General features: G+C 43.3%; 1 protein-coding gene across 2 annotated transcripts in view; it reads right to left on the bottom strand.

The window, feature by feature from the left end:
- HAT1 (histone acetyltransferase 1) overlaps window positions 1-25610 on the bottom strand; it is a 75093-nt gene that overhangs the window by 35175 nt on the left and 14308 nt on the right. The window contains exons 1-4 of one of the 2 annotated variants that reach the window (XM_075829456.1): window positions 19777-19879; window positions 16038-16109; window positions 15272-15347; window positions 10013-10133 (exon numbers count right to left, since the gene is read on the bottom strand). In XM_075829456.1, the coding sequence (XP_075685571.1) occupies window positions 10013-10133; window positions 15272-15347; window positions 16038-16109; window positions 19777-19783 (276 nt within the window). In that variant the 5' untranslated portion in view covers window positions 19784-19879. Of the gene's footprint in view, window positions 1-10012; window positions 10134-15271; window positions 15348-16037; window positions 16110-19776; window positions 19880-25610 lie in introns of those variants that run through there. The other variant, XM_075829455.1, reaches the window with a different exon arrangement.

Here is a 25610-nt window from a genome sequence, read left to right as displayed (position 1 = left end):
CATTTTGAAAACTGCACCCCTCAAAGTATTCAAAACAGCATTCAGAAAGTGTATTAACCCTTTAGACGTGTCACAGGAATTAAAGCAAAGTAGAGGTGAAAGTTACAAATTTCATTTTTATTTTACAAAATTCATTTGTAATACATTTTTTTCTATACCACAGAAGGTTTTACCCGAGAAATGTAACTTATTATTTATTGCCCAGATTCTGCAGTTTTTAGAAATACCCCACATGTGGCCCTAGTGCGGTCATGGACTGAAACACAGGCCTCAGAAGCAAAGGAGCACCTAGTGGATTTTGGGGCCTCCTTTTTTTTAGCATATATTTTAGGTACCATGTCAGGTTTGAAGAGGTCTTGTGGGGCCAAAACAATAAAGACCCCCAAAAGTGACCTCATTTTGGAAACTACACCCCTCAGGGAATTTATCTAGGGGTATAATTAGCATTTTGAACCCACAGTTTTTTTTGCTAAATTTATTTGAATTAGTTTGTGAAGATGAAAATCTACTTTTTTTCTGAAAAAACGTAGAAATTGTTAATTTTTTCAAGGAATAAAAGAGAAAAAACACCCCAACATATGTAAAGCAATTTCTCCTGATTATAGCAATACCCCATATGTGGTAATAAACTGCTGTTTGGACCCACAGCAGGACTCAGAAGGGAAGGAGCACCATTTGGATGTTGAAATTCTGATTTTGCTGGTATAGTTTTCAGTGCCATGTCGCGTTTGAATTGCACTGGAGGGAACAAAATAGTGGAAACCCCCAGAAAGTGACCCCATTTTGGAAACTACACTCATCAAGGAATTTTTCTAGGGTTAAAGTTAGCATTTTGACCCCACGGTTGTTTTGCTGAATTCATTGGAATTATTCTGTAAAGGTAATTACAAGGAATAAAGGAGAAAAAGCACCCCAACATTTGTAAAACAATTTCTCCCGATTACGGAAATATGCCATATGTGGTAATAAACTGCTGTTTGGACCCACAGTAAGGCTTAGAAGGGAAGGAGCGGTATTTGGCTTTTGGAGCTCAAATTTAGCTGAAATGGTTTTTGGGTGCCATGTCGCATTTGCAAAGCCCCTGAGAGGCCAAAACAGTGGAAACCCCCCAAAAGTGGAAATTACACCACTTAAAGAATCTATCTAGGGATATAGTGGCCATTTAGACCCCACAAGTCTTTTGCAGGATTTATTAGAATTTAGGCCATGAAAATGAATATCAACATTTCTTCCACTAAAATGTTGCATTTTTTTCAATTTTACAAAGGATAAAGGGGGAAAAAGCTGCCCAACATTTGTAAAGCAATTTCTCCCGAGTACGGCAATACTCCACGTGTGGTCATAAATGGTTTTTCATTAGAAAGTAATTAACCCTTTCTGGAATGATCCATTTTAGTTTTTTCCTCCCCGCGTTCCAAGAGCCACAACTTTTTTATTTTTCAGTCAATAGAGCGGTATGAGGGCTTATTTATTGAGGGACGAGCGTTCGTTTTTATTGGTACCATTTTTTGGTACATACAACTTTTTGAGCACTTTTTATTACATTTTTAGGTAGAGCGAAGGTGACCAAAAAAACAGTGATTTTGCCGTTTTAAATTCTTTATTTTTCACGTGAGACGCTCCATACATCACCCCCCACACTAAGACATGCTATGTTGTGGTGTGCGAAGAGGTTAAAGGAACAGTGTTTTTTAATATGTTAAAGATGTTAGTGCTTTATTAAAAACGTTTGGATTAATTTGTGTGTTTGTGTGTTACTTTTTCTTATTTTTACACTTTTTCTTCCCTATGGGGGCTGCCATTTTTTTTTCCATTTCTGTATGTGTCGATTAACGACACATACAGACATGGAATACGGCAGCCACAGTCCCATAGGGACTGCGAACGGGTCCCGTCCCATCCACTTCTGTGTACGCCGTCTGTGTGGGAACTGCGCATGCGCCGCTCCCACACAGTCCAATTTGAAATGCGTGCCGTCCGGCGCCATTTTCCTGTGGACCGGAAGTCGCGGCCGGACAGTAAGATTACTACTTCCGGCCGCGGCTTCCGGACTTGTGCACTTGGACCAGCGGCAGCGGACGGAGCGGACGGGCCGGAGGGAGCCGCGGCGGCAGGAGCAGGTAAGAGATTTCTATGTATGTTCGTGTTTGTGTGTGTTTACTACTGTATGTAAACCTACTACACTGTGTGTTAGCTCAAAAAATGGCGACACACTGTAGGAGGTTAGACCGTTCAATCCCCTCGTTTATCCCGGCACTAGCCAGGATAAAGGAGGGGGGGATTCTCAGAGCTCACTAGAGCGAGTGCTTTTTTCCCAATTTTGCAGCAAAAAGCAATGTGGTTGCTTTACCACATGCAATGCTGCAATTTTGGGAATAGCTCCATCTAATGACCAGCAATGGGAAATATTATAAATTAGAATCTAATTTATAATATTTCCTGACTCGTGAAAAAACTAAAAAAAATTTGAACAATGTTTAATCACCTACACACTAAATGTTTAATTAAAAAAAACAAAACATGTTTTGCTGGCAACACATTCCCTTTAATGCGCAGCGCATGGTGCGGAGTGAAAATTAAAATTTTCCACTCATATGCCATTTTAGTGCACTATATGTTATGCCCAGTTTGTGCCACTGAAGACAAATACCTCATAAAATATTAACCGGGTTCTCCCGGGTATGGTGATGCCATATCTGTGGACGTAAACTGTTGTTTGGGTATGCTGCAGAGCTCAGAAGGGAGGGACGCCATTTGGCTTTTGGGGCGCAGATGTAGCTTGGTAGTTGTTCTGTTTGGGGTTTTACTGGTGTTTCAGTTTATAATGTGGGGGCATATGTTATCTGTGCGGAGTACATCAGGGTACATGTTATCTGTGCGGAGTACATCAGGGTACATGTTATCTGTGCGGAGTACATCAGGGTACATGTTATCTGTGCGGAGTACATCAGGGTACATGTTATCTGTGCGGGGTACATCAGGGTACATGTTATCTGTGCGGGGTACATCAGGGTACATGTTATCTGTGCGGGGTACATCAGGGTACATGTTATCTGTGCGGGGTACATCAGGGTACATGTTATCTGTGCGGGGTACATCAGGGTACATGTTATCTGTGCGGGGTACATCAGGGTATAAAAATGCAGTAAATAAATAATAATCCACAGATATGTGGCCAGTGTCACACTTATAAATGGCTCCTGATCTTATCTGCTTTTGGAACACTCTGCACATTTTGCATCGCCATATTCTGGGAGCCAGAACTTTTTTATTTTTTTCACCACCGGAGCTGTGTGAGGGTTTATTCTTTGCTGGACAATCTGTAGGTTTTCATTGGTACCATTTTGGGGTACCAGAAATTTTTTTGATCACGTTTTATTCCATTTTTTGGCAAGCCAGAGGTGACCAAAAACCATCAATTTTGACAATGTTTTTTATTCGTTTTTTTATGGCGTTCACCCTGGGCTATAAATGACCATTCTACTTTATTCTGCGGGTCGGTACGATTACGGCGATACCAGATGTACATAATTTTTTTTATGTTTTGCAGCGTTTGTGCAATAAAATCACTTATTTATAAAATAAATAAATTTTTGTGTCACCATATTCTGAGAGCCATAACGTTTTTATTTTTCAGTCAAAAAAGCGCTGTAAGGGCTTGTTTTTTGCGGGACAGGATGTAGTTTGTATTGGTACCATTTTGGCGTACATGCAACTTTTTGATCACTTTTTATTGTATATTTTGGGAGGGGTGGAAACCAAAAAATTGTGATTCGGGCACTGTTTTTCGTTTATTTTTTTCGCGGTGTTCATCGTGCGGGAAAAATAATATTACAGTTTTATAGTTGGGGTCGTTACGAACGCGGCGATACCAAATATGTGTACTTTTTTTAACGTGTTAATTTTTTTCCCTATAATAAAAGACTTATTATAGGAAAAAAAGCATTCTTTGTTTATGTCACTTCTAACTTTTATTTTGACACTTTTTAAAAACATTTTTATAATATTTTTTTAACTTTTTTTACTTGTCCCACTAGGGGACACTTAGACTGGCAGCTCTGATCGCTGCTGGAACACATTACACTACACACGTAGTATAATGTGTTCTAACTGTCATTGTGACGTAACTGTCACACTGACAGGAAGCAGGAGGAACGGCCGGAGGCTGATCCTCCGAGGCTTCCGTACATGGCAACCCAGAGGTCATTGTCCGGCCTCTGGTTGCCATGATAAGGATCGCCAGCCCCCGCAAATACATGTGGGGGGCTGCCGATCCGCTGTAAACTTCTTCGATGTGGTGATCGCAATCGACCACCGCATCGAAGGGGTTAATTGCCGATTTCAGCGGCGACAGGCCGCTGATCGGCAACGGGGAATGCAGGGCTGACACCCTACACAGTTAACCGCCGCTGCGGTGCAGCGCCGCGTGGCGGTTAACTGTTGAAGCGCGGACGTAACTGCACGCCCAGGTGCGCGAAGTTACTGCTCACCTGGCCGTACAGTTACGCCAAGGTGCGGGAAGGGGTTAAAGGGAGCAGGTCTCTAGATTTTAGGGAACTTAACCACCAGCATGTTGATATATTTCTGGGGTTTAACGTTCTAAACATGCGCCAATCAAAACTGCCCATTTTAGCATTTTTTTGTCTAAAAATAAGTTATAATACGGTGAGCGCAGTGTGTAAATTACCAGAGAAAAAAGTCTTGAGAGTTCAATGTCACACTCAGATGAAGCCAAGGCCAGTACACTTGGACTGCTCTCAGGACTATTCTCTGGTAATTCACATACAGAGCACACTGTATCTTAAAGAGGCTCTGTCACCAGATTTTGCAACCCCTATCTGCTATTGCAGCAGATAGGCGCTGCAATGTAGATAAGAGTAACGTTTTTATTTTTTAAAAAACGAGCATTTTTGGCCAAGTTATGACCATTTTTGTATTTATGCAAATGAGGCTTGCAAAAGTCCAAGTGGGCGTGTTTAAAGTAAAAGTCCAACTGGGCGTGTATTAGGTGCGTACATCGGGGCGTTTTTACTACTTCAGAACGCCCAGCTTCTGGCAGTGCAGACACAGCCGTGTTCTCGAGAGATCGCGCTGTGACGTCACTCACAGGTCCTGCATCGTGTCGGACCAGCGAGGACACATCGGCACCAGAGGCTACAGTTGATTCTGCAGCAGCATCAGCGTTTGCAGGTAAGTAGCTACATCGACTTACCTGCAAACGCCGATGCAGAATCAACTGTAGCCTCTGGTGCCGATGTGGCCGACACGATGCAGGACCTGGGGCAGGAAGTGAGTGACGTCACAGCGTGATCTCTCGAGAACACGGCTGTGTCTGCACTGCCAGAAGCTGGGCGTTCTGAAGAGAAGTGGATGATACTTCTCGTCAGAACGCCCAGCTAGTAAAAGTAGTAAACACGCCCCGATGTACACACATAATACACGCCCAGTTGGACTTTTACTTTAAACACGCCCACTTGGACTTTTGCAAGCCTCATTTGCATAAATACAAAAATGGTCATAACTTTGCCAAAAATGCTCGTTTTTTTAAAATAAAAACGTTACTGTAATCTACATTGCAGCGCCTATCTGCTGCAATAGCAGATAGGGGTTGCAAAATCTGGTGACAGAGCCTCTAACTTCTTTTTAGACAAAAGTTTTGAAAGGGTCATGTTTAAAATGCTAAATTACAACAGTAGAACGGGCTGGTTGCTTAGTGCCCTAAAAGCTAGTGACAGGTTCTTGTCTAGCGTGATGGAAACCCAGACTGAGTACGTTATCGCATGTAGAACCACAAAAAAAAAGAAAAAGCAAACGAAATAAAAAAAACAAACATTTTTTTTTTTTATTAACATTAAGCTATACTATACACTTATGACCCATTACAATACTATTTTGTGCCAAAGTAAATGACTGTTAGGAGAAAAAAATAAATATATATATCTTAAAGAAAGTCTCACCCTCTTCAGGAAAGGCCAGGTGCAATCTTTCTTTGGTGACAAAGGGGAATATGTAATCATGTAACAGAGCAAGGACTAAAAAAAAGAGAGTCAAAGAAAAAAAACAAACCCTAATAGCTTGTTTAATAGAATTTTACATAAAAAAACAACACAATGCATTTAGGAAAACTGGAGAGCAAGTCAAGATGGTAAATTTAGGATTACAAGGAATTACAAATTCTGAAAACAGTTGCTTTTATGTAGATTTCCAACAAAAAAAAAGGAAATCCTCTCAGACAAACCGTAATCAGAGATTAGACGTAAACTTGTTAAACAAGCGCCGTCTCCCTGTAGACTGTCAGCTGAGCAGACTCCATATTCCTATTCAAATCCCCTAGGGCCACTTGAATGAATACATTTGCTACTTATCTTAAACCATGAATATTTGATGAACTTTCACAATAACATATTACTGCTTCTCACCAGGCAATAAAACATAATGAATTGGTCTCAACTTAACAAAAAAAAAATGTGCCCCCCTCAATGCAGTCCCTAAAAGCCTAGTAGTCTATGGACCAAAATGAGCTTGTACCCCTATTCAGGGACTTTCTGTTCTCACTGTGTATGGGAGGGCGGTTAAACAATGGAGCCAGGTTTTTTACTCAATGGAGTCTACATCGCGTTTGGCTGAAATGTTTGTATTGTATCTATTTCCACAAGGGCTGACACAAGAACACTCTGTGTTCACTCGCTAAGAAACCCTTTCACACCGTTTACAGGCATGATGAGTATTAGTTCAAAACCCACACTCTTGCTGCTTGCCATTCAAACTGGGAAATTAAGATGCTTAGGACAAAATACGCTACAAAAGGCTAATACAACATGCTACTAATTCCTGTCCTTTCAACCATTATCCCCTAGTTGAGGCAATGCACCTGCGGATGAATGGCACTTATATCGGCATTCAGTTACCCCTGTAAGTTACTGGCAGAGAAAGGAGAGACACGCTTTGCCTTTTCTAACTCTGGCCATTTTATTATTTCAGAAGTGGGAACAATGATCTGCTAACCAATGACCCTGGACTTTTCTTTATGTATGAACATTTCAAACACCATTCACTTCCTTTCTTTATTTGCCCAATTTCCAAGGTGCATTGAAGTAATGATATAACGCAAACCAGTGGCTATTTTAGCAGTCTTTAGAAATATTTGGTTGTTTTATTACCCTTCATATAGTTATTCTGTATTAGGAAAAATTACCCAAAAACACAAAATGTAAAGTAGATGAAAAGGATATAGACAGAAAAGAATTAGCACTTTTGGCTGCCCATAAGAATAAGTCTAAACACCAATTACAAGTTGAAAAAGGATGAAGAGTGAAAATAGTTAATATCCGCAAACCATTCATTTTCCATTTTCAAAATTTAGTAGAAGCTTTCACCGCTGAAGATGACCTGGAACAGGAGAGTATCGGGATTTTCTCCCACCTCATTAATAATTAATTTTGGGGGCACTATAGGAGAGCACTACTATGGGCCCTTACTAATAGGGTCACTGTGGGGGAGCACTTATTACTATGGGGTAGCCCTCTTGCTATTGAGGGCACTGTTACTAATAGGGGCATTATGGGGAAGAACGGTTACTGAGGGGTAGTCCCATTACTAGTGAGGAGGAGCACTATTACTAATAGGGGCATTGTGGGGAACAATATTACTAAGGGGCACAATAAATATTATGGACACTATGGGAGAACTATCACTAATGGTTCATTGTGGGGAAAAACTATTACTAATGGAAGCACTCTGGGGGGCATTGTTATTAATAAAGACACTGAGGAAGCACCATTAATAATGGGGGCACTGTGGGGTAGTGCTATTACTAATAGGGGCACGATTACTAATGTGTCCTCCTCTTGGGGAGCACTTTTACTAATGGGAGAACTCTGCTTCACACAATTATTTTTGGAAGCACTATCTGAGCACTTTTATTGAAGAGGGAGCTATCTAGTTGCCAAAATTAATTTTCAGGGCACTTGGTGGCCATTATTGCTGTCAAAAACACTATTTCCTGGGCACAATTAATTTTAAAGGGCACTGTGTGGAATACATTACTGTAAGGGGCACCATCTGTGACATACTAGTATTTTTAGGAGGACTATATGTATGGCATTGATATGTCTGCAGTACAGTATTTTTGGGCACCTGAACAGTGGACACAGTATTAGGGAGAGCAGCAGGATGACACTGTTCGGGCACCAGGATGGGGAATTTGTGTTGAGAAGGTGGGGAGGCTTATGGAAAAGTGAGGAACTGGACTGCAAAGACGCGTCGTGGCTGGAAGTGTAGTCAGGGTCCCGCTCCAACAGAAAGCGCTGACGGAACGGGACCCTAGCGCAGATGTGGACGAAGCCTTAGGTTGCTTACCCATGGATAAGACCCTTCAAAATAAAACTTTTACTTAATTATAAGTAAAAACAAAAGGCATTTTCTCAGGTACTTGACCATCAACGAAATCTAAAGCATATAAACATTAATCCCTCCCTATAGCTAGTGTTATAGAACTTTTAGGCTTGCAGGGTGACTTGCATGTTGAGTGTTTGTGATTAAACATATGTTCAAATACTCAGTATTGAGATCTGTATCTAGGCAATTCTTGCCCTATTGAGTCCTATTGTCTCCCTCCAGTAACCAAAGGCACCGGAAAAGAAGACGTAGACAAGAAGACTACAACTTAAAACCGTGTCACAGAGCTTGGAATCAATAAACAATTACCACTGATAAGAATTAGAATAAAGCAATGTCCAAAAGGAAAAAAATACTTTTGCTAGAACAAGGATATGCACGGCAAAGAGCTTCAGCCCCCACATCTTCAGCCTCCATATATTCTGTACTCCTGTCTAAACCATGACTAACTTTGACTAATGCCGGTATCAAAAAAGGTCCTAACTTTTGGCTTGTGTTACTATATTTAAAATATCCAAGCTCAAAGATATGTGTGAAAACCAAACATGAGGATGAGATGAAAGATAAAGTGAACAAGTGCATGAGAACATTTATGGCAGAACGTTTATGAAAACTTTAATTCATTTGTTCATCTTCACTCTTATCTAAAGTTGTGTTACATCCTGAAGTACCTCAGGAAGTGATAGAAGACCATAATATAATTAAGAAAAATAAAGAGTTACCACTTTAATAGAGTTAGATGCTGTGTTCCTTTAATCGTGTTGTTCAGGATTGTAAAAACATGTCTGCCTTCATCCAAAAACAACACAGCCAGACTTGTCCACAAGTTGTGTGTGCGATATATTACAGCTCAGCCCCATTCACTTCAATGGAGCGGAGCTGCAATACTAGACAACTCATGGACAGGTGTGGCGTCTTTTTTGGCAGAAAGCAGGACTGTTTTGGGGCTGGAGTCGGCCCCAGCAAAGATGGGACACGCACTGTGCAGATGGGAGACTTTCTGTACAGCAGCAGCACTGCCATCACTGGACCCTTCTGCTGTGATACGTACAACAGATAAAACTTTACTTCATGTAAGGTAATGTTATCGGAGCACTGGAGTATCTAATGATAAAACACCAGAGGGGTCAGGATGCAGGAGGAGGCGGACAAGATCGTCTAGTCTGTTTACTCGTGAGATGTTTTATGAAGCTTTTATGTTTTACTTCTTTTGCATAATAAAAGCTTTTTTTATTGAAAATTATTTTTGTGTCGCAGTATTCCAAGAGCTATAATTTTACTTTTCCGTTGTCCTAGCTTTATGAGGGCTTGTTTTTTGCGGGACGAGTTGAAGTTTTCGCTGGTGCTATTTTTTTGGGGGGACGGGACACAAAGCTACAGCAATTTTATCAAAAGTTTTATTTCTTTACAAAGTTCAACATACAGTATAGAAGACATGATATTTTTATTGTAGCGGTTGTTACGATTGTGGAGAAACCAAGTAGTTACTTTGTAATAATATTTTTTTGTAGTTCCACTAGGGAACTTGAACTTGCAATCCTTACATATTGAAATAAGGTTATAAAATTATTACAGTTAACCATGTACCATAAGAATCAGATTAAATAACACTTACTTGGACCTCTTCAAACTTTTCATCAACTTTAGAGGAGTAATGGACACGGAACATAGTGGATAAATTTCCAGCGCTGTAGTAGAGCAGAATCTGCAAACCCTTGTATCCAAAAGCCACTTCACTGAGATGACCCAAAAAAAGAAACAAAAAAAAAAACGCGGATTAATGTGTGTCAGGAATAACTGAATCTTTACTTCATTAACACCTTCAGGACCAGCCCCATTTTTGAAAAATCTGACGTGTCAATTTATGTGGTAATAACTTCGGAATGCTTTTACCTATACAAGCGATTCTGAAATTTTCTCATGACATATTGTACCTTATGTTAGTTGAAAAACTTGGTCGATAAATTCATTGCTTATTTGTGAAAAACAACAAAATTGAGAAAAACAGATAGTAACTATTTTGTGTGGTATTACTATTTAAAATATTCCATATGTCTACTTTATATTGGCATCGTTTTTTGAATGTTCTTTTATTTTTCTAGGACGTTACAAGGCTTAGAACTTTAGCAGCAATTTCTCACATTTTCAAGAAAATTTCAAAAGGCTATTTTTTCAGGGGCCAGTTCAGTTGTGAAGTTGCTTTGAGGGCCCCATATATTAGATAACCCCATAAAACACCCCATTTTGAAAACTGCACCCCTCATAGTATTCAAAGCAGCATTCAGAAAGTGTTTTAACCCTTTAGACATTTCACAGGAACTTAAGCAAAGTAGAGTTGAAAATTACAAATTTCATTTTTTTTGGCAAAAATTCATTTGCAATACAATTTTTTCTTTAAGGCTGGGTTCACACGACCACATTAACGTCCGTAATGGACGGACGTATTTCGGCCGGGCTCCTAGCATCATAGTTACGTACGATGCTAGGAGTCCCTGCCTCTCCGTGGAACTACTGTCCCGTACTGAAAACATGATTACAGTACGGGACAGTTGTTCTGCAGCGAGGCAGGGACTCCTGGCATCGTACATAACTATGATGCTAGGAGCCCGGCTCCCTGCACGGAGTTCGGTCCGGGACTTGCGGCCGAAATACGTCCGTCCATTACGGACGTTAATGTGGTCGTGTGAACCCAGCCTAACACAGAAGGTTGTACCCGAGAAACGCAACTTAATATTTATTGCCCAGAATCTGCCGTTTTTAGAAATATCCCACATGTGGCCCTAGTGTCCTAATGGACTAAAACACAGGCCTCAGAAGCAAAGGTGCACCAAGTGGATTTTGGGGTCTCCTTTAAGAATATATATTAGGCACCATGTCAGGTATAAAGAGGTCTTGTGGGGCCAAAACAGGGGAAACCCCCAAGAGTGACCCCATTTTGGGAACTACACCTCTCAGGGAATTTATCTAGGGGTATAGTTAGCATTTTGACCCCACAGGTCATAAATTTTGCTAAATTTATTTAAATTAGTCTGTGAAAATTAAAATCTACTTTTTTTCTGGAGAAACATAGAATTTTCTAATTTTTCCAAGGAATAAAGGAGAAAAAGCACCCCAAAGTTAGTAAAGCAATTTCTTCCGATTACGGCATTACCCCATATGTGGTAATAAACGGCTGTTTGGACCCACGCCAGGGCTCAGAAGGGAAGGATCCCTATTTTGATTTTGGAGCACAGATATTGCTGGAATGGTTTATGGTGCCATGTGGCGTTTGCAACGCACTGGAAACCCCCGTAAAAGTGACCCCATTTTGGCAACTACACCCCTTCTAGGGGCGTGACCACTTTTTTAACCCCATCGTTTTTTTTGCAGAATCAAAATTTCAAACATAGTACATGAAACTGATAAAACGCATCCCAGCATTTATTTCCCACTTTCTCCTGCGTTCAGAAAAACCCCACTTAGGCCGTAAACTGCTGCCTGGCCACACGCAAAAGCAAAGAAGCAGTGTGCCATTTTAGGACACTGTTTTAGCTTGAGTAACTTGTAGGCCCCACTCCATACCTGCAAAGGTTTTGAGCTGGCAAAACAAAAGCGACCATATTTTGAAAACTACAACCCCCTATGGTATTCATCTAGGGTTATTTTGAGCATGTTGATTGCAAAGCTTTAGGTGTTATTTAGGTGGTCTTTTTTGTTCCTGAACATTGCATTTGCTTGTACATATAACTATGTCATGCTAAAAAGAATATGACCAACAAATTTATCAGAGAAGTACAAATAAAAAAAATCTAATTCCCTGAACCCCGCTGTCTCTACTTGGATCCCTGAAGAGGCAGTGAAGTTGGGAGGGGTATAATTTACAGCGGGTACCGACGTCACCTCATTTGAATCTGGCTGCGCAGGACCAACTGCTCTTCTCCGCTGTGGGGGGGGGGGGGGCTCATCAGACTCACTAGATGAAAGAACAGATTCCATCTCATCATTACTAGCAGTATCTTATGTCTGAGCAGATCATGGCATGTGCCTCCTCTGGACTATAAGATCTCTGAACCATATTGGTATGTTATAGTATGTAAAAACTATAAAGTTAATAAAAACTCCCTAAACTATTTTTATATTATTTTTTTAAACTAGAAAAAAAGTGCTCCCTAAAAATATAGGGGCGGGATGGAGTACACTGTATAGGTAAGAGGTGGTGACAAGACACAGGTGTCAGGTAACGAGCCTATACAAAAAGTACCGCTACCCCTAACAAGACTCCCTACAACTGCTAAACAACGGTTTAATTTTTTTATAACAAGAAAAAAAAAACTCCCTAGAAAATACAGGAGAGAATGGAATAAGTAGGGACAGAAGTCTGCAAGTAAACGGTCAGGAGGTGACAAAGAACAGTAGATGACGGACATCAGCAGGTAAGCAGGATTAATAGGTGACAGAAGCTGGCGTCAGGGGTCAGTATAGGGTAAAATTGGGGAACTTGGATGGCATCTTTTTTTACCCCAGTGCTGGATTCTCAGCTACACTGCTAAATACGGCTATATAATCTCCTCCATGCTGCTGCTGCTTCTATATATATGTGATAGAGATAGGAGAGAAGGACTCTCATGCTGAATATGACGGACATTAAAGCAGTTAGGCTCAAACCAACTGTTTAAAGAGAAAACTGAGAAATAGCGATAGAGCGGAAAACAGCTAAAAAAAAAAAAAAAGTATGCCATATACAAGTCATATAATGGCCAGAAATTGTGTTATTCCTCATGTACACTCAAGTTCTGAAAAGTCACCTAAAAAGTTAGGTATGCTATACAACAAGTAATAGCATATTGTTAGGATATACCATAACTTACCAAGAACAGAGGTACAAAGCGCTAGTAAAGCACAATGGTTCCTTTTATGAGCTATTGACTCTTTCCTACGCAGTGGTAAGCACTAGGGATATGCTTGTACAGTACAGATTCCATTACAAAGTATACAAAACTCCTGATAGGCTGCGGAAAATTGATGTCTCACACTCAGATGCCTGTTTTCTACCGGGACCTTTATTCATGCTGTCGGGTCTTGCCCCAAGTTAACGTCGTACTGGTCTGTTGTTAAATCTTGCTAGACTCCCACTTTGTGTATCCTAGGATTCTGTGCCCTCAAATCTGCCTTTAAGGTATTATAGATGAAGTTGTTCAGGGAATCCTGTCTTGCAACGCTTGAGACTGTCCCTTCAGAAATCCTCTTTTAGTTAACTAGTGAAATTTTGTGGCTATCAAAACACGGTCACGTTATGAATACTAGGTTCACGGGAGGAGGGGTGTGAACTGTCGTGTCTGTTTTCTTTGTCTTACGTATTGCAATGGATGGAGAGGAGTATTCATGACGTCTACTAATTATATTATAACTCTGTACAGTTTCTAACTACTTCCTGTCTGTCTCTGCACCGGAAAATATTGTATACTTGCTATTTCATTTCAATTTCACAGTTCTAACGTATGGCTATGTATATATATATATATATATATATATATACATATATATATATACACATATATATATATATATATATATACATATATATATATACACACATATATACACACACACACACAAACCACAAATGGCCCTTTGGTCTTTTATCCCCAAAATAGCGCTACTCCTGGACAGGAATATTGCTGGGCAGAGGAAGCATTAAGAAGGGCACAGTCATATTCCTATGATCATTACGTTAGGGCACACGACATAGATCTGTCACAGTAAAAACCATTTAAAGAGGCTCTGTCACCAGATTTTGCAACCCCTAGCTGCTATTGCATCAGATCGGCGCTGCAATGTAGATTACAGTAACGTTTTTATTTTTAAAAAACGAGCATTTTTGGCCAAGTTATGACCATTTTTGTATTTATGCAAATGAGGCTTGCAAAAGTACAACTGGGCGTGTTGAAAAGTAAAAGTACAACTGGGCGTGTATTATGTGCGTACATCGGGCGTGTTTACTACTTTTACTAGCTGGGCGCTCTGATGAGAAGTATCATCCACTTCTCTTCACAACGCCCAGCTTCTGGCAGTGCAGATCTGTGACGTCACTCACAGGTCCTGCATCGTGTCGGCCACATCGGCACCAGAGGCTACAGTTTATTCTGCAGCAGCATCAGCGTTTGCAGGTAAATCGATGTAGCTACTTACCTGCAAACGTGGATGCTGCTGCAGAATAAACTGTAGCCTCTGGTGCCGATGTGGCCGACACGATGCAGGACCTGTGAGTGACGTCACAGATCTGCACTGCCAGAAGCTGGGCGTTGTGAAGAGAAGTGGATGATACTTCTATACACAACGCCCAGCTAGTAAAAGTAGTAAAAACGCCCCGATGTACGCACATAATACACGCCCAGTTGTACTTTTACTTTTCAACACGCCCAGTTGTACTTTTGCAAGCCTCATTTGCATAAATACAAAAATGGTCATAACTTGGCCAAAAATGCTCGTTTTTTAAAAATAAAAACGTTACTGTAATCTACATTGCAGCGCCTATCTGCTGCAATAGCAGATAGGGGTTGCAAAATCTGGTGACAGAGCCTCTTTAAATAGGACACAAAACTTGAAGTCTATTATATGACCATTTGCGGTGAGGTTGAATAAACAGTTGTGTACAATATATACATGACTGATTTTTTTCCATTTAGTAGTTACTTCTATAAGGCTTGAATCACACATGCAGTTTTAATGCAGTTTTTTTTTTATCCAAACACAGAAGTGCATCTGAAAGAGAAAATAATTTTCCTTCTATTTGGATTCACTCCTGGATTTGGCTTAAAAAAACTGCATCAAATCTGAATGTGTGAATCCAATCGAAAGGAAACTTATTTACCAGGCATCTTTCTATAGTACTTACTCTTCTCCAAATAACTGGTGACTAAACTCTGGGCTAAATGTTGTGCTGTCATCATCAATGTCCTCAGGGAAACGCACTAGTATAAAGTATAAAATGATGTGTTAATAAATGCAAAAACAGAAGTTTGCAAAAAAAAGGTTGTAACAAAGATTTGAAGTGTTTACATTGTTGAAATAGTTATTATTTGTACACCATCCCTTTATAGAAAAAAAAACCCGGGGCACTGAAGCTCCCGAGACAACAGGCTGAAGGGGGCACGCCACACACACCCCTGTAGATAGCGCCCCACAGCCCCTATACATAGTGCCATGCCCCCCTGTAGATAGCGCTCCACACACCCCACCCTGTCGACAGCACTACACCCCCCCCCCCCCCCTCCCTGTAGATAGCTCCATTGGGGCTCCCTCCAGGAGTGGAATCCCCAGCCGGAGAATTGCCGGTGCTCTGGCCGGGGATTCCCCTCCTGGAGAAGCCGCTGACAAGGGCCACCTGTAGGTGCGGAATCCTCGGCCAGAGCATCGGCAATGCTCTGGCCGGGGATTCCGGTCCAGGAGGAGTCCGTGACGTCACTGTCCATGTAATTATACTTAGAACATCATAACTTAACAGTTTATTGCCTTTTCTGTCTTTTTTCCTCTAAAGGGACCATCCAATCCCATTAAACATTGTTGCAATTTATGTATAGCTTTGTCAACGCAGAGTCAAATCCACAGCAATTACGCAGGTAAAACATGCAAATTTTGCGGCATAAATAACAGATACTCACCCAATTTTAACTTAATGACTTCATTTGTGTTACATTTGTATTCAGCCAACTTCTTTTCCATACTATTGAGACCTATGACAGAACAACATAACAATAAAATTACTTTAAACTGGTCACACAATTACTTTGAGACGAATTGGGGTATGTTCACACGTGGCACATTTGTTGCAGAAATAGCTGCGACTGTTCCATACATCTCAATGGTTTTTGTAAAAAAAAAAAAAATAACCTAAAAAATTACACATGTACATGCTACAGAAACTGCCCCATTCGGGTGTATGGAATGGATTTTCAGTCGTAGAAATTTCTGTAACAAATCTGCCTCACGTATACACATCCTTTCTTGCTCTTTCATTCCTACAAGGAGAAACAGGTCTACACGGAACTCAATGCTAAAATTACATTTTGCTTTATAAATAAAAAAAATTGTATACAAGTTGTTTGCACTCTTATATACAAATAATATATAAAAACATAAATTATTATATTAAAACATATAGTCTACTATGCTATTCATACCATTTTTTCTTTTTGTGGTATACTAATGTATAGAGGCCAGAAGGTCACTGTTTTGGCCTTCGCCTGACAAAGGAGCCCTATGGACGAGTTTAGCATGTATGTCTCTAGAGCTTTCCTGGCGTACATGCGAAGGAGCCATTCACACTGGCCAATAATCAGTTAAACGAGCCTTCATATGAACGCTCATTTCCAATCATTGCCCTTTATAAACAGGGCAACGATTAGCTAATGAACAAGCAAAAGCGAGATCACGCTGTTCAGCTATTAAGTCCCACACAAACTTTACCGAAGTGTCGGGAGTGTGAATAGACATCGCGCCCTGGCTGGAGGTGATATCTAGTCACTCTCAAGACACTTCAGTAAAGTTACTGTGGGTGTATTAGTCACAGAAACTAGAAATTAGTGTGAAGCATTGATTGTACCAAACTTTATGTGCATCTGAGGATTTCCAGTGGTTTTTACAGCTTTTCCGGAGCGTAAACGCTGTACAAACCACAACAAAACTCAACTTGTGTATTTTAGTGAAGAATATATTCTTCCCATTTAGGTCTGTGGCCCAAACACGCAGCATCTCCGCTAAAAATACGCAGCATACATTGACATGCTGTGGATTCGAAAGCCGCACGGCAGAACACTTTCCTCACAACTTTTCTGTGTTTTTTTCCCGAGGCGTATTGCTGAGATCTGCAGAAATCTCATCCACTTTGCTGCTACTGTAAATGCTGAATTTCCGCACAGAATTCGGTTATGGAATTTCCGCAGTGTATCCTGCCTGCGGGAACATACCCTTAGGCTAGACTTACACGGGCGTTGCGCATTTCGGATGTGAAAAACCAAAGTTTCTCACGTTCATGGTGCATCCGTGCTCTGCAGGACGCGATATCATGCATCCCCCAAAGACTAGAGTCTATGAAGGAATGCGTAAAGCGTGAAAAAATAGGACGTCCTATTTTCTCACGGACCCTTCACACGGTCCGTTGAAACAACGGCTGTATGAACGGCCACATAGAATTATACAGGTCTGCGTGACGGCTGTTGCTTCAACGGCAGTCCCACGGACATTTAACACATTCGTGTGAATAAGGCCTTAGTGTGAATTCACATGATGCAGAATTTCTGCAGATTTCCAATGCGAATCCCGCACCAAAAACCACTGCAATTTATAGTAACATTTCCGTGGATAGGGTTTCAGATCCTCTTGTAAAAACACGTCGGTTTTTGCTATAGGCAAATCCTAAACATGTGAACATACCCTTAGGCCTCATGCACACGACCATAGCCATGTTCACCGCCGTGATTTTCGGGGTCGGTCGGCCGGCCGCAGAGCGACACCCACAGACCGCCCGCAAATCTCTGTCTGTGCACATGGCCGCGTGCATTATTTCCTATGAGCCTGGACCGCAGAACACGGATGTAATAAGACATGTCCGTTCTCTCTGCGGTCCAGGGCCATGCACGGACCGTGGAAACCACGGTTGTGTGCATGGCCCCATAGGAATGAATGGGGCCGCAATTCTCCCGTAGGAATTGCGGCCGCAAAAGCATGTTCGTGTGCATGGGGCCTTAGGTCTGTAGGTTTTCAGCATCTGAATATAGACAAGAACATAACTATTGAAGCCAGATTCACAAGGCAGTGTTCGGTCTGTGATATACAGACCGTGTGTCGGACGTTTTTCCCGGACCGACCACAATTCAGGGAGCCGGGCTCCTAGCATTCTAGTTATCTATGATGCTAGGAGCACCTGACTCTCCGCAGAAATACTGTCCCGTACTGTAATGTTTTCAGTATGGGACAGTATTCCCGCAGGGAGGCAGGGACCCCCTAGCAGTCGACTGTGCTATGGATTCCGTAAAAAAAACAAAACGAAAAACTTACGGAACAGAGACAACCGGGAACCATTAGCAACTGAAGCATTACAATTGAAGTCAATGGTAATGCAAACGGTAGCCATGGTTTACGTTTGCCTTTCTGTTGATGGGTTCCTCTGGCGGAAGCTCCAACGAAACCCATCAACGGAAAAGAACGCTAATGTCACACACCCTTACTCTGGTTTAAAGCGAATGTCTTATCCTTTAAAATACGCACCGCAGGTCAATATTCGTGCAGAAAAAAAACGCACCATATAGAGATTTCTTGAAATCTCATTTACTTTGTGCTGCGTATTTGCCGCACTAAAATCTGCACGTAATACGCATCGTGTACATTTGGCCTTACACAAGTCTCGCACGGAGAATCACATAGAACAAGCAGCCATGTAGCTGATGAGGTCTAAGTAAAGCATTTGCTGATGTAGCTCAGTCTACTTTTTTTTTTTTTAGAATGCTCCATCTATGTGTGCCACTGTATGGCATAAGTCACAGGCATGCATCTAACATATACACGTCATGGGCTTTCAATAGCTTTTCATGACGTACACGTGAAACTGACACCATATTAGTCTATGGGTGACGGAAGCCTAATAGCGGCATTCGTCACCCATAGGCTATAATGGTATCCTTTTAACAGACACATCATGAACAGGGGTCATGACGTATCCGTTAACAAGATACCATTATAGTCTACAGTAAAGAACGCCATCGTTGGGGCATACGTCATAGCCTATGTTTAAAGGGGTATTCCCATCTTCCACATTTATGGCAGAGCCACAGGATATGCCATAAACGTGTGATAAGTGCAGGTCCCGCACCTATATGAAGAACGGGGCTGTTTCCATAACGTCCATAGAACTAAATGAAGAGCCACAAGCAAGTGGATACATCTGATATGTTTCTCCCAACTGCACGACCACAAGGTGTTTGAGCTGTAATGGGGGTCATTAAATGCATTTTAACGCCTCTATTATGGCCGCCTAACAGAAGGCCTTAAAGGGGACAGCTCTCTATTCTCCACCCAGAGGTGATATGGAAATGTCTAAGAAGGGAATACTCTAATCCGCATTCCCCTGTATGTTTGAATACTTTTATCAGTCTACATCAGATATACGGGTCACAAACGTCACGTGAACAGCACTCTAGCGGGTACAGCAGTCATATCCGTGTCAGTCTATTTGGCGGGAGATGGCGCCGGTGGGTGAGTAGTATGTGACAGAAGCCCACATCTGCCGCTATCGGCACAACTACTACCACCAGACCCCTCTGGCCGGACAAGGCCGGCTACTCAACTGCGGCAGTTGATATTTGCCGTGCCTTATCCTATGAGCGGCGCTCCTCTAGAACTTACCCGCCATGTCTGGTCATCTGCGGCAACGTCAGGAGGCGACAGCGAATCAAGCCGCGCGTTCTGCAGCGCACGTGACATCGTGACGTATTTCCGCTTCCTTCGGCGCCAGCTTGTTTACCAAGCTTTTCGTGGTCACTTAGCAACGGCCTAGAATGCGGTAGACTGCTCATCGGTGAGCGTACAGCGCAAACGTAAAGTCTGTAATGGACGTAAAGTTCAGAGTATTATCTATGAGCAGATCTATGTAAACGCTGTGCGGTTTCCACATAAAGGTCTATGAAGGCACATTCATTTACATATAGAGAGATTTAAATCGGTGGCATGTATTTCCTATAAAGCATCAAATACAGTAGAAAAAGAAAGTTGGAACCAGCGCTGGAAATGGTAAGGCCTCATGCACACGACCGTAAAAACTCGCGTTATTACGGGTCGTAATTACGACCCGTAATAACGGGCTCATAGACTTCTATGCCCGTGCCGTTGAAAAAGATAGAACATGTCCTATTTCAGGCCGTAATAACGACACGGACAGTCCATAGAAGTCTATGGAGCTCCCGTAATGAGGGGTGGCTACATGTGTGCACCCGTCATTACGGCAGCGTTGCTAAGCGACGTCAGTAAATAGTCACTGTCCAGGGAGCTGAAAGAGTTAACTGATCGGCAGTAACTCTTTCAGCACCCTGGACAGTGACTACCGATAAGAATAAAGAGCAACCTGTAAAAAATAAAAATAAAAGACGTTCATACTTACCGAGAACTTCCTGCTTCCTCCAGTCCGGTCTCCCGGCCGTTGCCTTGGTGACGCGTCCCTCTCGACATCCGGCCCGACGTCCTGGCCGTCCCTGGATGACGTTTCAGCCCATGTGACCGCTGCAGTCAATCACAGGCTGCAGCGGTCACATGGACTGCCGCGTCATCCAGGGATGTCGGGCTGGATGTGAAGAGAGGGACGCGTCACCAAGACAACGGCCGGGTAAGTATGAATTTCTTTAACTTTTATTACAGAAAGAGCTGTCCCTTCTCTCTATCCTGCACTGATAGAAGGGGCTGCCGATTAGTGCAGTGCTATTTTGCCGCCAAAAACGTGCCCGTAAATACGGGTGGAATATGGGTGACACTGGACCCATATTTACAGGCACGGGTCCGTAAATACTGGTGCAAAACGGGTCGAATACGTGTGACACCGGACCCGTATTTACGCCGGTATTTATGGGTGGGAAAAAATACGGTCGTGTGCATGAGGCCTTAATCTGTTAAAAACGGGAAACTTCTTCCAAGTTTTAATGTTGCTTTGGTATAAGACAGTGAACAAAAAATGGTAGGGACAGGCGGGTATAGTCCAAAGTACAGAGGGTAGTAAGATGATAGGCGGTAGCCTACGCGTTTCAGACCCCTGCTGGGTCCTTAGTCATGGCTTAGGACCCAGCAGGGGTCTGAAACGCATAGGCTACCGCCTATCATCTTACTACCCTCTGTACTTTGGACTATACCCGCCTGTCATTACCATTTTTTGTTCACTGTCTTATACCAAAGCAACATTAAAACTTGGAAGAAGTTTCCCGTTTTTAACAGATTTACCATTTCCAGCGCTGGTTCCAACTTTCTTTTTCTGCCGTTTCCATTGCGTGTGCCGACACGAGGATCCGCGCGCTGCCTACCATACCCGTGACAAGGTGAGCTGGAGGAAATCCCCCCCCCCTATTTTTCTGTCTCATCAAATACAGTGTTCCCCATCCAGTTGCTCCTGAGTTCTGGGCCCTGGAGCCCCTTATATCTAGCTCCAGGGCCCCCTACATGGCTCTTCAGCTGCTGGCAGCTCTAGATGCTATTGTACACTAGTAGCACCATGGAGATGCTATACCTCCCCACTTTCATTGCACTGGGGCTCTACAGCGGACCCACCAGTCAATGTCCCTGATAACACAACCCCCAGGACGTCACCAAGGCATGTCAGCCCCAATAACGTTACAGGTCTATACGTCACTGCTCCCTGGCATCTGCGGGTCCTGGCGTTAAATTTATAATGCCTGTTCCCCTTGTGACGTCACTGCCCGTCAGGGTCCCACCTACGATGTCATCACCTGTAACATCACCCATTCTGGGGCCTTAAGGTGGACACATGAGGCAATGTCAGTGACATTGCCAAAAGGACATAATCAACCCCTTGATATCATCCCTGTGACGTCATCACGTGCACTGTATCCATACAGGGGACCCAATAGCCCTTGTCGTTGACATCACCTCTATGACATCATCACCGATGACATAACCACGGCAGTGATGTCCCTCATGATATTCTGCTGGTGGCATCGTTACACGCTATCGAGGCTTAAAGTGGATACACCACACCACCAGCATGGGCCACCTCTCCTCCCAATGCAACTATTGCAGCTGTCTTGCAACTAGAGGTCCAGGTCCTCAATGTACAGGGCCTGCACCCCATATGACTTTATCACCTGCCAAGCACACCCACCTGTGACATCTTTACCTGTGATATCGACACTCATTCTGGGACCATAAAGAAGCGCTCTGGTAAGAAAAAAATCACCCACTATAGAGTGTCACAATCTGTGGGTGTGTGGACCCACTGGGCCGCACCGCCGTAGCGGGATGGCAGCTGGCCAAACTACAGTGTACCAAGTCAGTATATATAGTCCAAGCACAAGGGTACCTGTGATAGTCCAGACAGTGGTAACGGCAGGCACAGATGGGATCTTCAGCAGCGGGGGATACAAGACGTGGCGGAGGACACCAGACGTGGTGTAACACAGCACAATGCGACCTCACACTAAAGATGGCACAAGAACAAGTACAGCACGGGATACAGGATACGGGTAGCAGTGCACAGGAACACAGGGAAGAGGATACGACTACGGGACCATTTGCAAGACTAACAGAGGAATGCAAACAATGCTCAGGCAAGGAGTAAAAGGGCAGAGCCCTTCTTATAGTCCAGGGTGATCATGGGCTAATTACTGATAATTTACATGTGCCCGTACTGGCCCTACGGGACACAGCGGAGCAGAGGTCAGTGTCTCCTGGGGAGGAGACGTGGACCAGCGCTCACAAGTCCATGGCTGCGGCTGACGAGAGGTGAGTAATCCAGATGGTCCGCGGCCGTGGATGTAACAGTATCCCCCTCTTACGCCCCCTTTTATTGGGACCAGAGCGAGAGAGGAACTTCTTAACGAGGGTAGGGGCATTGAGGTTCTCTTCTGGCTCCCAGGACCTCTCCTCTGGACCAAACCCCTTCCAATCCACCAAATAAAAAGTCCTTTCTCCTACTCTCTTGAAGTCCAGGATCTCCTTTACCTCGAACACATCGGAAGAACTGCTGGGAGCAACTGCAGGGTAAGGAGTTTTAGTGTAGTGGTTCAGGACCACAGGTTTCTAGAGGGACACATGAAAGGAGTTGTGGATTTTGAGGGTAGACGGCAGCCAAAGCTTATAGGAGACTGGGTTCATTTGATGCAGGATCTCAAAAGGTCTGAGGAACCTGGGAGCAAATTTGATGAAGGCACCTTCAGTCGGATATTCCTCGCGGACAGCCAGACTTTGGTACCCGAAAGATACTGAGGCGGCTCTCTCCTTCTTGTATCCGCCTTTCACTTCATGCGATCGACTGCCAGCAGAATAGAGGAACGGATCTGTTGCCAGATTTGCAGAAAGTCCCCAAATGCAGAGTCAGCTGTGGGTACCTGAGATGTAGCTGCCACAGGAAGAGGGGTTCGTGGATGTTGGCCGTAGACAATAAAGAACGGTGTGGAAGCAGTGGACTCACTGGTGTGGTTGTTATACGAGAACTCGGCCCATGGAAGAAGCAGTACAAAGTCATCATGCTGCATGGACATGAAGTGGCGGATATAATTCTCCATGATCTGATTAATCCTCTCGACTTGACCATTGGACTGGGGGTGACAGGCTGAGGAAAAGTCCAATCTCACATCCAGGAGTTTACAGAGGGCTCTCCAGAATTTTCAGGTAAATTGAATCCCCCGATCGGACACGATGTGAAGGGGCAAGCCATGTAAGCGGAAGATGTGCTGAATAAAGAGATTTGCCAGTCGAGGAGCAGAAGATAGGCTGGTCAGCAGGATAAAATGTGCCATCTTCGAAAAATCGGTCCACCACCACCCAGACAGTAGTGCATCCTGCCGAGGAAGGGAGGTCTGTGACAAAGTCCATTGCAATGTGCTGTAAAGGGGCATTGGGCACAGGCAGAGGTTGGCGCAGACTGGCAGGCTTGGAGTGAGCAACCTTGTTCGAAGCACACACAGTGCAGGAAGAGACCACAACATCTTTGGGCAGCGTGGGCCTCCAGAAATGAGTTATCAGGTCTCGAGTCTTACGAACACCCACGTGTCCAGCCAGTTTGGAGCTGTGTCCCCAGCAAAGGATTCTCCTCCTGTCTGCCAACCGGAACAAAAGTCCTCCCCGGTGGGATGTCTCTAACTTGCAGGGGATTAGCCATAATAATGCAGGACAGGTCAATGATACATTGCGTGGACTCCACAATGTCCCCTGTTTCAAACGACCTGGATAGGGCATGGGCCCTCACATTTTTGTCAGCAGGACGGTAGTGGAGCACAAATTGGAAACGGGTGAAGAACAGCGACCACCTGGCTTGACGGGGGTTTAGCCGTTGAGCCGACTGGAGATAAGTGAGGTTCTTGTGGTCAGCGCATATCAGGATGGGATGAGCTGCGCCCTCCAGCAGATGTCTCCACTCCTCCAGTGCCAATTTGATGGCCAGTAACTCTCGATTCCCAATAGAGTAGAGGAAAAAAGTCTTGAGAAATAGCCACACACCCCTGCCTTTCCTTTGAAGCTTCTCTGGAACAGAAGTGCACCTGCACCAACAGAGGAAGCCTCCACCTCCAACGAGAACTGTCGAGAGACGTCAGGATGATGGAGGATTGAGGCTGAGGTAAAGTAATTCTTGAGGTTATTAAATGCAGATTCTGCCTTTAGAGTCCACACCTTGGCGTTGACACCATTCTTGGTAAGGGTAGAGATGAGAGCTGTCAGTGATGAGAAGTTTGGGATAAACTGCAGGCAGAAGTTGGCGAATCCCAAAAAACGCTGTATGGACTGCCGGCCCTGAGGATGTGGCCATTCCAGGACAGACTTTACTTTCTCAGGCTCCATCTTGAGACCTTGATACGAGATGATGTATCCCAGGAAGGACAGAGAATTTTTTTAAAAGACGCAGTTCTCCAGCTTGTCATTCAGACGATTCTCTCTTAAATGCAGCAGAACTTGATGAACATGCCTCCGATGAGTCGTCGGATCTGGAGAGAAAATCAAAATATCATAGAGATATACCACAACACAGACATAGAGGAGATCTCGGAATATATCATTGACAAATTTCTGGAAGACCGCAAGAGCGTTACACAGACCGAAGAGCATCACAAGGTATTCGTAGTGCCCGTCTCGAGTATTGAATGCCGTCTTCCACTCATCACCTTGACGGATTCAGATGAAATTGTAAGCCCTACGCAAGTCTAGTTTAGAGGAAATCCTGGCTCATCGTATGCGGTCAAGCAGTTCGGATATTAGTAGCAACAGGTATTTGTTCTTGACTGTGATCTGGTTGAAACCACGGTTGTCAATGCAGGGTTGAAGAGATCCGTCTCTCTTCTTAATGTAGAAGAACCCGGCCCCAGCCTGGGAGGAATATTTTTGTATGAAACCCCTCTCCAGATTCTCCTTGATATAGGCCAACATGGACTGAGTCTCTGGCAAGGAGAGAGGATATAACCGTCCATGGGGGCGAGAAGCATTTTGAACCAGTTCAATCAGACAGTCGTAAGACCGGTGTGGAGGAGGCA

This window comes from Rhinoderma darwinii, chromosome 6 (assembly GCF_050947455.1).
Source record: "Rhinoderma darwinii isolate aRhiDar2 chromosome 6, aRhiDar2.hap1, whole genome shotgun sequence".
NCBI lineage: Eukaryota > Metazoa > Chordata > Amphibia > Anura > Rhinodermatidae > Rhinoderma > Rhinoderma darwinii.
Note: the sequence above shows the minus strand (reverse complement) of the source record. Positions and strands in the feature narration are given on the sequence as shown.